The sequence below is a fragment of the Thunnus albacares genome, chromosome 4 (assembly GCF_914725855.1).
Source record: "Thunnus albacares chromosome 4, fThuAlb1.1, whole genome shotgun sequence".
Classification (NCBI taxonomy): domain Eukaryota; kingdom Metazoa; phylum Chordata; class Actinopteri; order Scombriformes; family Scombridae; genus Thunnus; species Thunnus albacares.
The window spans coordinates 11,524,984-11,543,383 of NC_058109.1; the positions used below are offsets into that span (position 1 = coordinate 11,524,984).

Consider the following 18,400-nt stretch of genomic DNA (forward strand, 5'->3'; position numbering starts at 1 on the left):
ATGGACAAAACAAATTTACAAACATGTTTAATAAGTTTTCTGGGGAAAATGGCCCCAAAGGCACCATGCGTCTTTTATTGTTAGATACATTTGTTTGGTTACATAGTCCAACCTCTACTTTGAAGTATAAAATTGCAATGCACAATGGTAACAAAGACAATAGTAAACCACCTTAAACCAAAAAAAAAAAAAAAAAAAAAACAACAACAAAAAACTGCCCACACCATTCAGAATATGATACATTAGATATCTCATTATTAATTATCAATATCAGCACAATCACACATTATTTTCAGTGAAGCATATGGCAAACACTGAAAGTCAAAAGACAACAGAATCAAAACAAAACATTAATCTTGATAATAGCAAAAATGTCTGTATAAAAGATAAATTGAGAGACCTGCTAGATGAGTGTTATTGTATCTAGCTTGTGAAATATGACATTCAAAGCCAGGTGCAATTATTATTCCACTTATCTTAAACTTTGAACTTTTATAGCAAAATTGTCCAGTGAACCACACAGAGTAGACACTTATCGCTTGTCTGGCAGGATCCATGGGCTGACAGTTATCCTGTCTCTAGTATGAGTCCTGCAATACTTTTAACATCTCCATCACAATGGAAAATGATCAATACAACTCCAGTACCCCACCCTGCCCCCCCACCATCTGTTTTCCAACCCTATAAATAACAATCAATGGTCATACTCCACAGCACAGAGACAATAGCTCTCATTCAAGACAATTCTTTAGTTTGATTTTAAAATTATTTCATGTGTAATGTCAGTAAAAAAAAAAAAAAAATGTCTTAAATATAAAAACTGAACTTTTATCAACGAATGCAGCTTCTCCACACATCACACGGAGAAGGGTGAAGCAAATGAGCCGACTTCACAGCATACAATCTCTTTTTTAAACAAAAGAAACAGTGATTAACTTCTCTCCACTTTAACCATGGTCTCTGTGCTGAGTTACTTGATCACAAATATGAACATAAAGTCCCCGAAAATACTCCTATGTAACACATATTCCTTTAGCATCCACTGACTCACAGTACAGAAACAATTCATTTTTTCAATTAGGCTACATAACTCAAGGCAGAAAATAAGCACTGCTGTTGCTTCATCCCCCTTCTTGATCTTTTAAGTGCAACCGAGCACACGTCTTCAAACAGAGAGAAATAACAAGGGGGTCTTGTAAAGATGGCAAAGCCCTGGCTTTATGTCAGGCTAGCAATGGTACAAGGCATCCCTAGTGTCAAAAGTCAGTTATAGATAGATGCTTGTAAGACCTGATTTTTAAAAATTGTGTAATAAAACATAAAAAAAGCAGAACCTAAATAATATGGTAACACAATAAACCTTCTCCCTGTACACTTGGACTGTAAAAATTGGGACGATTTTCTTTTTTTTTTTTTTAAACAAGAGGCTACATGACAATTAGTTATCCTGTCCCATCCCTCTGTGTGCCCAAATACAAAAACTGCCTCAAAAGATGTAGATCTGAGGGGTTTCTTTCCAATTTTTCTGACAAATTAAACCTGTCTGACTATTTTCTGTTCATTTAAAAACAAGAGGTAGTAAAATAAAGGCAATCCAAAGTGGCAGGCAATGATATAATCTTTGGAGAAAAGGCACTTGCTTTCCTAACAAACCTTCTGCAACAACACCACTTGGCTCTGGTTTTCCCCTTCCGTGGTCCTGTTCTCTCTTCTTCTTTCAATCTTTTAATACACGTCTCTTGTTGCTCAGAGTGTGTTCCCTTGGATTCTGTTAGAGTCTTTTCAACCCTAAACACATTCTCATTCCCTCAATAAAACATTTCAGGCTCCATCAATTACCTTCGCAAAAGTGACCCACTTCATCTAAAGCATGTTTAAACACATGGAAAGTAGCTAGTTGTTTGAAAAATCCGTAATTCTTCAAAATTTCTTTGTATGTCCGCACGTTGAGATTCACTCTTGTTTTCCTTATGTATGAGACTTTTTTTTTTTAAAACATAAAATGTGTCCGTGTTAGTTCGGTCTAGCATTGTTTGAATGTTTTTTTTAGTTTTTCCTGGATGGCTGAGCTGGTTGAAGAGAGATTGTGTCACGCTTTGTCTGGCTTTTCCAAAACCTCCCTGAAGAGCTGTTAGTCCTTAACAAGTCTGTAGACATGATACTGAGCTCCGTGTTCACTTGTAGAAACCTCAAAAACAAACGCTATACATAGCAAGGTCTCCTGGGTGTCACGGTTTGTCACCACCTGAGAGCAAAGCAAAAATATTAGGTGAAAAATTCTGTTCAGATATATTTGCGATGCTGTAAATCAGTTAAAAATCCTATATAATGGAGTGTATGTTACCTGTAGGATAGTGAAGTTTTCAAGAACACTGTTCATCATGTATTTTTCAGGCAAGTGTTTGAGTTTGTGGATAAAGTTGATCATGTACTCGCACATCGGAGAGCGGTGAATCCTGTAAACACACTTTCCTCCCTCCAGGCGGGCATACTCTGTCTGCAACACACACAGGAAGAGTCAAAATCATGCAGCAGCATGTATCTATCTATCATACATACTGTATGTCTGAGAAGAGAGGAGACTATTAATGCATATCCTTACCTCTACTTTCTCGACAACCTGCTTCCCAAACGAGCAGACTTTGGTTGAAACAGTGATCGTCATGTTCTCAATGCTGCTGTACTGGCTGCTGACACCGTAGAAAGAACCAGGGCCATCCTGCATGCCGCTGCTGTTCAGGTCCGCCTGCAGAGGGCACATATTTAATCACATTAGTGATGATCATTACATACTTCACATGTAACTAAAGCACCTTATAGCGCATGCATTGTAAAGTCACAAGGATATTGTATGATGGTTGAATGGTTTCTTGCTCCTGTCAATAAAATTTCTAGCTGAAACTGGATGTTGGGGTACAGTGTGTGTATCAACATTTTAAAACTTGTTCAAAGTCATGTAAAGCAATTATAAATATGCCTTCTGAGTTTGTGACACCACAGAAAAATGTGTAATTAACCACCAAGACAGATTTGAAAGATTAAAAAAAAATCCAAGTATATAAAATTAGGTTTCAAAATCGTGGTAAAATGAGAAGTATTCTCTGCTCTGAAACGCTGGGGGCGTGTCTGCTGCACAGCCCAACTGAAGAGCCTCTGAGTTAACAACGCTCATACTCAACTCTGGTATAAAAATACACAATTTAAAATAGGACTTGTTTATAGGTGTAAGGTAAGCAGCATGGATGATATTTTAAAAATAAAGTAACATTAGGAGTCTCTGTTAAATTCAGCTGGGTTTAAAATAACTCCTCGAGTGCTAACGTTGACCGAAAATGGCCCCATTCTCGAGTAACAGTGGATTATCTGAAGTGAATCCCAGTTGTCTCCGATGAAAGTTTGTAAAACTACCCGCTGTAAAAATAGTAACTATGAGTACGTGCGCTCTAGTGTTTATATAGTGGGGGAAGGGTCATGCTAGTAACCCCTAACTGTCATCGAGCCACCATTGTGAAATGCCTTGTGCATAATCTTAAGATAATAAACACCCACTTTGTTAAAACAACCACTGTGCTGTCAGAGGAAGAGGAAGTGGTTTGCATAAGCTGCACTACAATGCAGTTACTTGTGTAACTTTGAAAGTTTGAGGTTGTGGATTTTATAAGATGAAAATATGTGATTCAGATGTTCCCCATCACTTACATTGTAAGCGCATTTGGAGGGGATTCTCCAATGGCCAGTATGAACAGGACAAATGACTACAGCAACCAAAATCTGTTTCAGTGTTCATTTGGGCACCTGACTATTATTTTAAGACAGACTTGAAAAATTGTGAACCTGTCCTTTAAGTATAAATCAGTGAAAGAAAAATAAATACTTGCTAGACTTGATATTAATAACCCACCCAGAATTTAACTAGGAAGAACGCGTTCTGAGGGCCTTTCTCATAAAGCTCTTTGAGCCCGCCCTTCTTCTCAGGGAACTTGTCATAGATCTGCCTGATGTCCACAGCCTCGAGGAGCGGGTCGCTGTACGAGGGGTTGGTCTGTCCAATGTGGACAAACAGATGTTTGCTGTACTGCAGTTTGGAGAGACAGAGGAGACAAAGGAGTTAACCTCAAGAGTAGCTGCAAAACACATAATATGACAATCTGTTTACTTTTGAGAGAAAGAAAAAAGGATTAAATTTCCTCCTGTTAAAGGCTTTAAGACATCCAATCAAAGCCACTTAAGAATTCTGTAGCTCTTAGCCTTTAATGTGCATTAGATGCCAGACAGTTTTACACCAGAATCACTTCTTAAACAATTTCCTCTGACTAATAAGCCGTGTGACATTTATTTTGTTGCCATATGTTGGAAGCCTTATTGTAAACTCACGGTGTCTGGGTCTCTTTGAACCTCCATGAAGGCTGAGTACTCCAGCATCCGCAGCTTAGAGGAGGCGATGGTCCGGTCCTGCCACACTGGCACTGCAGTAGCAGTTGGCGGAGGAGGGGGCGCCAAGGGCTCATAACCTGGATAAGCACCCACATACAAACATTTATAAAAACATTTAATAGTGACAGTGATCTATTTCCATGTCATTCACTTGTTTGTTTGTTTGGTTTTTTTTTAAATTGTCACTGATTTTCACTCAACTTCATACTTACTTGGTATGGATTGTGGTATAGGACCTGATAGGTTTGGGTATGGGGGCTGTGCAAAAGGTTTGATACTGAAAGACAATGAATGGTTCAGTGAGACATTAACCTCTACTACATAGTGTCAGGATCAGATGTTTGTGGCACATGTGTTTTACTATATTTGCGTTTCTGATACATGTTTTTATCGTGAAAATCTGTTAGTGCTAAAGTATAAGCATGTGTTGCTGCACCAGCTAAGCGTAAGTCCACCTGCTTCATAATGATGCAAAATAACATCAATTAATTACGCTTTTACTGACAAATCCGAGAAAATTCATAAAAGATATTTGGAGTTGTTTTGGATTCATCAGCCCTATTCCTTTTTTTTTCTTGATGAACTTCAAAGCAGTTAATTTGGTGGTGGTTTACATCAGTGCAGGAAACATACAATACAGTGTAGAAGAAGAGTTAGTACGGCTTTGTGCTCACAGCTGGACCTCAGCTAGGGGGAACTTACGCATGGCTGGTGCGGCCAAGCCCAGGAGTCCTTCCCTGGTTGAGATCTGTAACCAGCCTGGTGTGCAAAAACGTGATCTGTTAAACATGCCCTGAAATACCCACCGGACATTCAGCCTAACACCCTCACTGACTCAGTCACTCATTCATGCCTTTACTCGTCTCTAGCACCAATCTCTCTCTTCTGAAACTAAACAAACCCTGTCGTCACCCCACGGGCATCTTGTGGGTTCAGTAGAGGGGTTTACTTACTCCTGAGAAGGTCCAGGCTGTCCTGCGATCGGAGCAGGCCAGAACTAGGGAGTAAGAAAAAACTGTCAGTTGCCTGTGTGGTGTTAATCTGGTTTCTTCAGATCAAATCCAATGTCACGTAACATTTATGCTTCAAAAGAACAACAACAAAATGAAGGGAAGTCTCACTCTGGCTGGTTGGTAAGGGGCAGGAGGCAGTGGTGGAAGGTGATTCTTTATCATACTCGGGGAGACGATCTGTGCAGACGATAGCGCTGCCATGTTCTGCAGGGCTTTGTCTTTAGACGCTTGATCCTGCAGATTGACACAATGAAATGAGGGGATTCAGCCACAAGGTGGCGCCATAACCTAAATGTTTTCTACAGCTGTGTTACTGTAGTATTTTCTGTTTATGATTTCCACACTACACTGCATACATCATTAAAACAATATCAGATTTAAAGAAAATGTATTTTTTGAAAGAGCAGCTCAACAGAATGAAGCAAAGAGAAGAAGAAGAGAGATGAAGCAGCGTTGCCCCACTGGTATTTAAGCTTGGGTCACAAGAAATTGAAAAATTGAAGGTCAGTGTGTTATCATGATCACCACAGGAAAAAGAGGATAAAGAGTTCATTGGTCTGAATGCAGTTTTGCATTCATGCTGATTTACAAATGTACATCAACAAAATTCAGGTTTGACAATGCTTGTGAAAGTGATACTAAGTAAGGGAAACAGGTAGCATAAAAGAAGCCAACCAATTCATGTCCAAGTCACACAGAGGCATTTTGAATTTGAAAAAGGTACATGACACATAGTTTATGGTTTACAAACTGCTTTCATTTCAGTATTTCAAACTTTATCAAAAGGTCACTCCTGCGTTTTTTGCATGTTTGCAAAAGAATGAACTTCAGCTAAAGGAGTGGCTCAGAAGCGAGACCCCAAATCAAAGAGCGACACCTTATGCAAAGCAAGCGAGACTTTGGCTTTTGGCAGAGGCTAAGGGGATTGCGTTATATCAGGCAGGATGCGCAGCAGGATTGTGTTTAAAGCGTGGCTGTTTCCTAAGCATCGATTCATTACGGGATAGCAATGGGGCGGGACGCCATGCCAGCAGAGGGCCATAGCAGGGGACAGTGCACTGGTGCTGCCAAACAAAGGGGAGGAGGGAAGCATATTGCACAAGTCAGATTCACTTACCAAATTCATCGCCTGAATCAAAAAAGAGAGAAACCATTAGTACTGTGCAATTCTAAATGATGTGTTAAGATTAATTAAGTGTTTTGTTCCACATAAAACTTGACAGTATATTAAAATTAAAGTTGGCCTCTTTTTTATACTGCAGACATGGTGTAACAACACACCATAAATGACAGTTTTCAGTGGGGACTGGGGGGGATTGCAAAATAGCTTCTAACACAAAACGATCTTAATATTTTGCCAAAACTTCTACATAACATTCGGTAATGTATATATTGTTGACATAATGCAGCTCATATACAGACAGCAGTAAAAGGTTGAAACAATAATAATATTTCATTAATATTTTATAATCTCTGCAGAATATAAAGCAAAGGGTATGTTTTTTTTTTGTTTGTGTATGTTTGTTTTTAAGAACATTGTTTCAGTGTGTTCTTAATAAAAATCTGTGCTGCATAAATGGGAAACACATTGCTTTATGAAAGTGGACTTTCCCCCACAATAGTAATCCAACTGAAGAAAACATGATGCAAGTAGTAAAAAGACAAGTCATTTTAATAGTCAAGCCTTTTTCTGTAATGTATTAAGTCGAATGTACAGCTGTTACATTCAGTCTGTTGTCATTTTCGCAGTCACACTTTTTACTTTCACAATTTAACTTAATTCGCAGGAATCAGCCATCTGCACTTCAAAGAGTGGCTTGGAAACTAGTTTGTTGAGTGTTTTTCACTAACAACATACTTTGGCTTGACTTCATAAATGCTTGACACACTTGGATAGGGCGTAGGGAATTTCTACGACTGCTGTTACAGTCTGTTAGATGATGTTTGATATTTAAAAGCTACAAAAAAGTTAAAGTAACAACAGCTTTAAAAATGCCTTACAGTGCAATTAAGTAACCAAATACTATTATCCAACAACGGTGAAGCATAACAAAGCCAAATAACTGGACTAAAATAACTTTTGAGTGAACAGTTGATATATGATGGTAATATCTAAGATTTTTGTGAATGGGCTCAGGTTGTGAATGGGTTGTGTGAAATAGACAAAATATGGATTGCTGTTTGTGCAAAAAGCATCTATAAAACTTTCCAAAACTGCGCTTGTTTGGCTCTAAAAGAAGGATCACAGAAACAATGGAAGAAAACATGATTAACCCCTTCAAGCAGAGAGGATAAAAGTCTCCATACGATATATTTCAAGCCTTGAAAAGCCTAAAACCTGATTGTATACCATTATTCTGCTACTTGTTGGTACATTTTTAGAGCATACATTCCACAAAATATGTAAGACTAAGACTTTAATTTGCAGTTCAGATATGCTGACCCCATTAAACGATATTTGGTAGTTATTCAGTGAACTCAAACTGACTCCAAAAAGCAATATATCTCCTTAATACCTGCAAATATTTTTTAGATACAATTTTTGACATCTTAATGTGAAGAGCAGGCAGACTAATGAGGCAGCTTCAGTTGTGAGGACTTCTAACTGCTAGACAAACAAAATCTCATATCTTTGGAGGGCTGCTGTTAGGGTGTAGGGAAGTTATGGCTCACTATAAACAGTCTTTTTCTCTCTGTTCACGATAAACTTTGTGTTAATGGAAAGCTCAGAAACTCGAATCACTTGTGATGAGTTCTTCATACTTTATACAATTACTTGTCAAGGTCAAAGTTTATGTGACATAAAGAAATTGATTCTTAGGTTGTTAGCACAGCAGCTACTGCTGGGTGGACTGAACTACTGACATGTGACACTGAAAACTAAAGACTCCCCCATGCATAAAGATGGATAATTTATCTCTGTATGACAGAATCTTTAAAACATGACAGATGTGAATTAGTCTGCATAAAAGGGTTAATTTAAGAATGCCACAATGTCTTCAGTATTTACACGTGTTTGCGTTATGTATATGTGAATATGCAAAAACAGTAAAAAGCATTAGGAAAGACCAGAGGGATTGGAAGAACTACAAGACAAGTCAGAAGGAGTCACATGATGACAACAATGAAAGATTAATCTTATTTTATGTTCAGTTTTACAAAAGATATTACAAATAGACAGATTAGAGGAACTAAAGGTATCAGAGTAGAGAGAGTTTTTAGGGAAAGGAGGAGTCTGAGAGGAAGACAGTTTGCTGCAGAAGCATGGCTGGCACAGAGGACAAAGCTGGAGCATCATGCAGCTAAACAACCATTCATTGGACTCAGCTTGTGTAGCATTTCTTTAAAGCAGAGGATTTAGAATGAGCTATTATACATTTACTACTGAGTGATGACATTAGTTTCTAGTTAATGTAGCACAGACCTACGGTATGTAGAAGTTAAAAAGCTTTGTCTGTTTGTGCACTGCATGCATGGTACAGAAGCAGGACTGTGTTGGTTTTTTTTCAGATAATGAAATCCTCGAGAAAGTTGTAATTAATTTTCAAATACTTAATCTTGCTTGCCAAGCTTGCATCAATTTTCCAGCAGGAACTGGCCTAACATCAAAGCAATGACTGTTAATAATATGCAAAAAGTAACTGGTTAGTGCAAAGCCAAGCCTTAACCAGCCCCGCCGAGCCCGCGGTGAAGCGCATACCTTTAGCTTTGACTGGATCTCGCGAGATTTTCTCCGGGCGAGAACCTGCAAGTGGCTAGAAACCTGCACAGAAGAATAGCCAAGAGGAGGGAAGAAGAAAAGGTGACAGGGAGAGAAAAGACAAGGGAAGAAGAAGAAGGGAAGAGAGAGAAGCCGTAACCAAAAGAGGAAAGAGACGCCCACTCAGTGTTGCCGGGAGGCAGGTTGGCGGCACCTACCTTGATACCCGCCTGGTATTCACGAACTTTCTTCCGTGCTAACACCTGTATGTGACTAGACACCTAAAGGGGTGTGAAACAGTATTTGAGCATAAAAACAACATGCACCGAGATGCATGCACTCACAACGTGCAGACATGTACACACACACACATACTTACAGTAAGAACATAAACAGTAATATTTCTGAATACTTTATGCAAACAATAGAAGCAAATTTAAAGAATGAGGATGGAAATAGTCTATATGTTTCTTGCTGTGAACAAATCCCATGAAAAAATCAAAACCATCAATGAACTGATCCTTGCAAGAAGTATTACGTGTGTAGCCAATATAGTTTAGCATAGTTCTCTGTGCCATAGAGCTCCATTGGGACCAGCTGGACCACACACAGTCCACTGGTAGTATGTCTTTCAGCTGCTGCCAGTCATCTGTATCACAGTCAACACAATGTCTTTTTGCCTCAGTCTGGATTTCTGGAAGCAGTCATTGTATGAAGTAGGACTTTAAGTGTGCTTCCCATGGAGTCATGGCTCTTTCTCTCTCTTGTCGATCTGGTGGCGTGATTTCATTGTTTTCTTCATAGATTTTGGTCAGCCGCACCAGATAATCTGCTACAGTCTCATTATGCTCTGGTGCTCACTTGAGCATGGGAAAGATGAGTGCCAGAGGAAGGTCTCCAGCTGTCTTGCTTCTGGTGTGGTGAGTCTGTCCTGCTGGAGGGCTCAAGCAATGTCCAGCTGCCTGCATGAGCCTGGCTGTTATGCTCTAGTCCGTGTCAGCCACAGGAGGTTCAGATGGTGTTGGAGGCGCTGGGGGTACAGAGGGTGACCCTCTCTGCACTGGTGTTGCAGCCTCAGGGTGTGTCCCAGATGGGTTGGAGGGACTCCAGTTCAGCATGGATGTTGGGTCTGGATATAATCTCTCATATGGCAGCACAGTGGCTCAGTGGTGAGCAATTTTGCCTCACAGCAAGAAGGTCCTGGTTTCGAACCCTGGCCTCCGGTTTCCCCCCACCATCAAAGACATGTATGTTAGGGTTAGGGTTAATACTCCTGTCAGTGCCCCTGACCAAGGCATTGGCAAAAGAACTGGAGTTGGTTACTGAACGCTGCACTGCAGCTGCCAAGGATGGCACGAGGATCAATAAAGTACTTCTTCTTCATTGTTGTTCAATAAAAACACATCAATGAGCCTTGCCGTTGTTCCTTCATTCCCATATGGCCCTGTAGTTTATTTTGAGTCAATCCCACATACTGTGTCCCGCTGCCATAAAATACTTGCGAGCGCACCAAATGTGTATCAATCTGTGACTGAAAATAGTCCCAAACAAATACACTATTTACTCCTGTTTGAGTAAAGTTTGTTAAAAACTACAGTGGCCAGCTGCTCTAAAAGATAAAACTATATATTTGTGACATGTTTTTAAAGATTTACATCTTCAGCAGTAGGGCTCAGGGTAGGTAAGTCAGAAAGTATCAAGAGGCAGACTGATGCATTGTTAGTTTTGGTCTTTTAATGGGATTTGCTGACAATAAGAAATTTATATAATAAAACTGGACTTATTCTTTAAATAACTTGTAATCTACTTTTGTGTTATTAAGCATGACATTAACAAGTATGAATTAATTTCACTTTCTGCTGTTAAAACTTGTTATTATTAAAAAGAACACTCTGTGTTTACCTGTTTTCTTGTGCGGGTTTTGCCTGTCCTCAGCTTGATGTACCTTGCTATCAATTCATTGCGACCTGTAACAAAAAAAACAGAAAGCAAGGTCACTAACAAAAACACAAAGACACAAGAATACATGTAATAAAATAATACCCTACATTGGACAGAAGGTGGCACTCTAGTTATACTTTGAATACACAAAAAAAGAGCAGCATGACCTTTCCCAGAGCTACTCAGACACAGGGCAAACACACTTTTGTCATGGGTCACGGGTCAAAATAACACCTCTGTTTCCTATAAGAGACCTTTATTTAAATGTTTCATGTCTTATTTGAGATAATCTGGGGATTAAAAGGTTTATGTTTTACCCCAATGTTTTCATTAGCTTGTTTCACACCTCCTTATTGTCTTCTCACATGGTCCTGTAGCCTAATTATAGAGAGTGCTTAGAAAACAGAACCATGTTTTTCATGACATAACATCTACTCTCGACATTCTGCACAAACAGGTTGTGCAGAGAACAGGCTTCTATTCTGGGCTTTCATGGTCCTCTTTACATTCAGTGCTAGGCATGTGCTTTAAGGGGCACTGCCTTTTTCAGCAAAGAGCAGTTGAATTCAAGCAAAAATGCTCTTTGGTGTATGAGAAGTGCAAAAAGCATTATTATGTTTTCCCGGGGGAAAATCAGTCCATCTTTTTCACTCTGTTTCCTTGCCAAGTCACGCTTACTGGGTTCCTGTGGCTGAAAATTGGGCCAAAGGGAGAGGTTAAACCACTGTATCATTATGAATAATGACCTAAACTCTTCTAAACTTGCTGACAGAAATTTACACCAACAAAAACTGGTAAGGATGTGTGTAAACACACACAGACACACACTACAGACTATGTGTCTAGGAAGTCTGTCGGTTAAACAGCTTTCAGAGTATCCAGACACATAATGACAGGAGAAACTCGCAAGTCCTGTTTTTTCACACACTCTTTAGCACTTGGCCTCCAGAAGGCACTGGTTATTGCAATTACCATAAAAGTACTGCAGGCCATCTCCAGCAGTCTCGCAGCACTCACTGTACTCTCCAACCAGTCAGCCCGGCGGTCGGCCAGCAGAGCAAAGCAGAGCAGAACTGTCTGCCGATACTGAGGTAGCCCCTCCCCTTCTGCCCCAGGCCAAGGATGGACACGCCCGCTCCAGCGCCTCCGCATTCCTAACATTCCTCTAAGCCTGACACATCTGTGCTAGCCAATCTGATTGGCCTGGGCCTGCGAACACAGCCAGAGCTCGGGCGAACACACACATGCTCCTATGCACTTCCAACTCTGGGAGAAGCAGGGGTTAGAGCCGGGGTGAGGGCCATTAGGTTGGGGTAGGGGGTTGTCGGTTAGGGGGGCAAAAGGGGCAGCTGATGCTGTAACTCTTGGAGGAAACACAAAGCCATAACTGTCTCTGCCAACAACTGCCACCTGGCAGCAGAGCAGCCCCTTTTCCCAAAACAACACCACTGTGTGACCCTGCACTCAACGGACAGCAGCACCTGCTGCCGACCATCCCAGCAGAGGATGGCAGAGAAAGAACAATGCCAGCTTGACCCCCGCCCAACTGTCACTCTCAATCTCTTCAGCTGAAGGGCAGAGAGGGAAAAACATTATGTCGTCCCAACCACAGCGTTCTGCTATGAATTTCACAGATATCTCATAACAGAGCTCTGGAGGCAAGATAAGAACTGCAGTACCTCTCACAGAACGACAATGGTGAGACGGCCTCAGCACTGTACAGAAATTCACAGCAGACTTTCAGACTCTGACTCTCTGAGCTGTGGCTCAGTAAAATCAAGCTAAATCTATTATTTACAATTTAAATGATCATGGAAATCATATTAAAAAAGCAGACCAAATACTTTTTTGTCTAACATGCATTGTAAAAGTGATGAGCACAGTGATGGCTTGGTATTGTGTGGTAAATCAAAAAGTTTACCACATGTTTTGTTCATCTGTTGAACAGTGCAGTTCTGTGGTTGTGAGCTAAGACGATATCTCCAGTTTCTCCACAACATCTGGTTGGTTTTGTGATATTTTAAATCACTGCGTTTGTTCTCATGTGATGTACAGTTTGTTGCAGAGACGCCACTTTGAAGCGGGTCAAGCAAATAACTCCAGTGTTTGATTTCAAAGTTTCATATAAACTTTTTTATATAGTTGGATGTTATAATGATTCTCGTTCTCAGGCACAACTTTCTTCTGCTGTATGGAAAAAGACAAATTGGATCATTATACCACTGCAACATACTGAATAGTGCCTTGATTTGTATTAACTGTTACACCCCTAAACAATATAGCATTAGCCTACCAGTAGATTCTACTTCAGTGCAAAAAAGGAGTTGTGCAGCTCACAGAGCCACAGCAGATGATTTTAGAAGCACTGAGGTCATGAGTCCCAAATCCTTCATCCTCCAACTCACACCCTTGCATCAAATTTTTAAATCAATAGCATTGAAAGCATTTTGAGGGCTAACATAATCACTCAAGAGACCTTTATTCATCCCCAGGCTCAGTCAATAGGCTCTGGATCAACCGGGTGTGTATGGCTTAAAAGCAAAACCTGAATCTGGACGTCATTCACTTAGGATAAAACAAAATCACAACCTGATATAGAATATTACATTTCCCAGGATTGTAAAGCAGAGGCTGCACATGCAAATTTTATGTATAACTAGTGCTTCTTCCTGCTTATTCCTAGACAGTGACCCAGTGGGACTGGTTTTATTAGTTGATTAGACACATTTCTCTCTCAAATCCCAACAGAAAAAAATATCAAGGACATAATCGTGAAGTTGTCAGTAGTAGCTGCAGCCATGACAGCCAAGGTCTGCTCAGACTTGAAATAGTGAGGGGGCAGGGATATGGTAAAAAGGTTGGTCCACACAACAGGAGAACATGACAGGTGCATACACACAGACGCGCACTCGTACAATCGAATGCGCAGCCTCATTTGTCTTCTACTTCTTATTTCCCCACACTCACTGTTTTTCCATCTCTCTACCCCCTTTTTTTGGAGCTCCTCATGATTCCCTTGCTGATTGCTCAACACCCACTCACATCGCTGTAGGCTGCCATTCTTAACCTCTTCCCTGACAGGACACACCTATCTTTTTTCTTTTACTACATGACCGCTGGAATTTTCCACTTCCACGCTAAGATAGTGAGCAAAAAGGTAATCTCTCTTCACTCCCTGTACCTTCCCCCTCCCTCTCTGTCTCTACCGCTCTTTCTCTCTCCTGAACCCTTTCTCCACCCATATTCTCTCCCCTCCTCCCTTCTCATAACATTGAGGTAATCCTAAATTGCTAACATACTGCTCAGCCATGACTGAAAACATTCCTAACATCTCAGTGAGGGGGCTGACAGGGAAGCACCAGGCCTGCTCAGTCATCATTACGGGCCACTCAGCACCTCCTCTTATACCTTTACACACATCTTTCTCACGACTTTGTGCATGCAGTGGACCTGCTGCTAATTCCTAATGTGGCCTTCAAAAGGTCAGAACAGACATAAGCCTCCCTCCAGCGCTTAAATCTTCCCTTTTTTTCTGTACCCAGAGTGCATTGCAGGAGTGACAGCTGCAGGGCTGAGAGAGAGAGAGGTGTGTGCTTGGGGTTTAACACACCTGTCGAGGCCAGAAAACGCAGGTGAACAACATGTCAGCACAGCCCCAAAGCAAAACAAGACAGGTAACATTTTTTTAACACACACACACGCATCTTCTGAGCATACCTCCTCTGAACCTGCAAAGTAAAATGTGCCAACTATTTAATTCTACTGAAAGCAAATGTCTCTGAGCCATCACTATTCTTTTGCTGATAATATGCCTACCACTGAATTTTATCTGGGACATTATGTTTTAATTTCTCTCAGAATGAATATGAGTGGAAAATTGAAAGTACAGTTTGACATTTGGGGAAGTACACTTATTGTCTTTCTTGCAGAGAGTTAGATAAGAGAGTTGATACCACTCTCACACAGTATCTGTCAGTTAAACATAAGACTACACAGTTAGCTTAGCTTAGCACAAAGACTAGTAATAGGGGAAACAGCTAGCCTGGCTATATTCAAAATCTGCCTGATAAACATGTTACATCTTGTTTTTTTAAAATATAAACCAAAGTGTAAAAACGTCAAGTCGTGGTTTTATGGGGGGTTATGTGCCGGGCGCGATGACTTCAATCTGTCCAAAACCTGGAAAACCACAAATAGTTGTTTTTCCCTACGGACAGAGCCAGGCTAGATTCCAGTCTTTATGCTAAGCTAAGCTAACCAGCTACAGATTCCAGCTGTCTATTGAATGGATAGGTAGGAGAGTGGTATCAATCTTCTCATCTAACTCTCAGTAAGAAAGTGAATAAGCAACTTTCCCAATATGTCCTTGTCATACTGCTACATAGGATAATTTCCTGATCGTCATGGTAGATTTTACACATTTAAAAAGATACAAGTATCATAATATAGAGCAATCGACATAGGTACAAGTTTTACAGTCAGCTTACATCACAAACTAGAGTCCAGATCCTTTGTTTTTCATGTTCAGAAACAACTGGAGTGATTAATAACATGTGGGACTTATTAAACTGAGTGTTGTGCTCCTTCGAACTTTTTGTCACCCCTGAGCTACGTAAATGACTGGCAATGCTACTGGGAAGTCTAGACACTTTTGAGAATACACATGTACAGTATATAGCAGTCTTCTTGCTAAGACAATGGAAATTTGCAAAGGTTTCCCACCAAATGAAAAAAATAAATAAAAATCCTGGCAGAAAATCTGGAATTCCCAATGGCAGGGATGACTTGCCTGCTTTTGGAGGCCACTGCAAGTCTGAGACTGCAAGGTAGACAGTATCACATACAGTGCAATCGTTAACATTCCCCTAACCTCACGTCAGGGCAGCTTTTAGGTGTCTGACGTAATCACCTTGTGAGAGGGCTTCTTCTGGGGCATGCCTTGGCTCTGCCAGCAGCGCCTCAGATGACTTATTGTAAATGGAGAGGGTGTTTAGTGCCCTAGAAAAAAACAAGCCTCTAAAAGGGGTCCTGACAGTTTGCTGCTAAGGGGGCCAGGTCTGTGCACGGCTGGCCTCTTTGTTGACGTTCTCATGACAAATGCATGGAGCCTGGGACACAACACTGCCCTGCTAAATAGGACTGAAGAGTTATTTAGGTAAAAGTCTGTACACAAAACTCAAACTAATAGCACACTGTAAAATGGTTGTGCAAATCTGCAGAATATATTTACTACTATACACTGTTATAATCAAGCATATTTCCTTCAAGCCTGTTTGGATTACATTCAATTAAAATGGATTGTATTAATCAGAAAAGTTAACTGGTAATAGATATCCAACATCTAAGTCCATATTAACTTCTTTTTTCTGTTATAGTTCAACTAATTATAATTTTCATATGAATTATAAATTAATCTGTCAATCCCATGTCCTAAAGAATTAATTGATTGTTCAGTCAGAAAATAATGAAAACGGCCACTATGATATTTTAGAGACATAGGCAATGTCTTCAAATTGCTTGTTTTATCCAACTGCCAAACAACAGCCAAAAAACGCCAAAAATATTCCATTTGCAATGATATAAAACAGAGAAAAGCAGCGAATCCTCATATTTGAGAAGCTGGAACCAGCAAATGTTTAACATTTTTTCTACACAAATGACTTCCATTATTCATCTATTGATCAAAAGATTGTTTTTCATTAATTTTCTGTTAACTATTTAAGTGATTCAGTGTTTATCCACTACTTTGTTCCTTAAGACAGGATCAAAGGAGCAACAGAAGCTGCAACAGTGTCTGAGTTATCTCAGGTATGTGCTTGGCCATGAATATCCAAATCTGCCTGACGAACGAGAGGATGAGATTCCATCTTTGGTGAATCATGCCAAAAGAATCCCATCTGACGTCAAGCACAGAAAAGCCACCCAAAAACAGTGCTTTAAAAACAAACACTAATGCTTCTAAAACACACAGTCTGTCTGAGACTTTGGTGGCAATGATTGATGGTTTTTATGGTTGCATTGAAGCCGGAATCAATTTCACGTTTTTGAGACATGATGGACAATAATTAAAGGGCAAGGAAGTCTTACAAAGAATGGCTTGAGGGAGATGAATTACGATGGTGAAAATAACATAATTTTACAAAACCAGAGAGAGGTTTGTTGAGGACAGGGCCAAGTACAACAGTAAAGAGTGCAGTGCACTTCCTGTCAATCAAAGTTTATCACTGTTCAGCAAAATTTCCAACCTCAAATGTTCAATCTAATTAGGAGGGCATGCGCTGTCTCAACAATAGGAATGAGAAAGTGAGGGATCAGAATAATGAAAGACAAATGCATTCAATTTCCTACACCTGGATGTCGGTGAGTCTACCAGAGGACTTGCCAACAAATCCATCTGGAGCTTTTCAAGACATTAAGAGCTCAACACCTGCAATTTAATGAACACACTGCAGGAAACAGCATAACTATTCCGAAACCATATGGATGTTTAAAATCTTCGACAGAACAGCGTGCCAATATGATGTTTTTGTTCCCAAGTCTCGATTCACGCTGTGCTAATTACTGCTAATTTAATAGAACCATCCAGGATCAAACGCAACACTTCCTCAGAAACCGGCTCCAACTAGTCACCTACAGGCAAAACTCTCCCAGCGATACCGGTGCGGGGAGAACAAGCGCATGACGTTCTGCGATAAAAACAAAGAGCAGGTTTTGTGACTGAACGTGTAGTGAGGAAGAGACGAGCTCATAAAACAGTAGGCATAAAAACAGGCTGTATAGAAAAACACTCTGAGGGAAAAGACAGGTGTAAATCAAAGGGAGAGGAGCTGAGATGCTTTCAGGACAGCAATAACCAGCTCTAAGAGTGCCGGTGCGACTGGAAGAACCTGCCCCTGGGTCACAGCACAACAGGTACAGACTTGTTAACGAGAGTTCTGGGTGGAAAGAAAACATTCACCTCTGTGTCAAAGCTGTGAAATGAGCGTAAGAGGAAGAAAAGTATTTTTCTCATTTCTTTTTAGGACACTTTGGTGGATGTTTGTTTTCTCTCAGCCACAAATCTCTGTGGAATGGATGGTTTTCTCATTTTTGTACATTCATTATGGAACTGATTTCCATATAATTGTTGTTCTTTTGTTACTCTGGCTGTTATCCAGTGTACTCACCATACATCTTTCCCTCGTCTGACAGGATGATTTTCCTCCTGCCACAGGGAGGGTAGATGGCGAGGGCTTCTTGGAAGCTCTGCTCAATGTCTGGGCTCCACACGCCCTCGGCGTCCCCGTCGATGGTCTTGTCCTCGTTGTCCCCG

At 40.5% G+C, this 18,400-nt stretch overlaps 1 protein-coding gene across 3 annotated transcripts; it reads right to left on the minus strand.

Moving 5' to 3' along the window:
• Window positions 1-10: 10 nt before the first annotated feature.
• Window positions 11-18,347, minus strand: tead3b (TEA domain family member 3 b). Of its 3 annotated transcripts, XM_044348114.1 has the most exons (14): window positions 12,061-12,088; window positions 11,050-11,114; window positions 9,366-9,428; window positions 9,148-9,210; window positions 6,565-6,576; window positions 5,556-5,681; window positions 5,388-5,431; window positions 5,137-5,193; window positions 4,647-4,711; window positions 4,375-4,511; window positions 3,902-4,075; window positions 2,603-2,746; window positions 2,345-2,497; window positions 11-2,245 (listed from the first exon to the last, which is right to left on the minus strand). In XM_044348114.1, exons 5-14 carry the CDS (start codon window positions 6,571-6,573, stop codon window positions 2,132-2,134), a joined length of 1,023 nt encoding a protein of 340 aa, XP_044204049.1. In that variant the 5' UTR covers window positions 6,574-6,576; window positions 9,148-9,210; window positions 9,366-9,428; window positions 11,050-11,114; window positions 12,061-12,088; the 3' UTR covers window positions 11-2,131. The 3 variants fall into 3 exon arrangements, with proteins under 3 accessions (XP_044204049.1, XP_044204047.1, XP_044204048.1); XM_044348112.1 differs by lacking the exons at window positions 6,565-6,576; window positions 12,061-12,088 and adding an exon at window positions 18,255-18,347; XM_044348113.1 differs by lacking the exon at window positions 9,366-9,428 and having other exon boundaries at window positions 12,061-12,313.
• Between the last annotated feature and the right edge of the window lie 53 nt (window positions 18,348-18,400).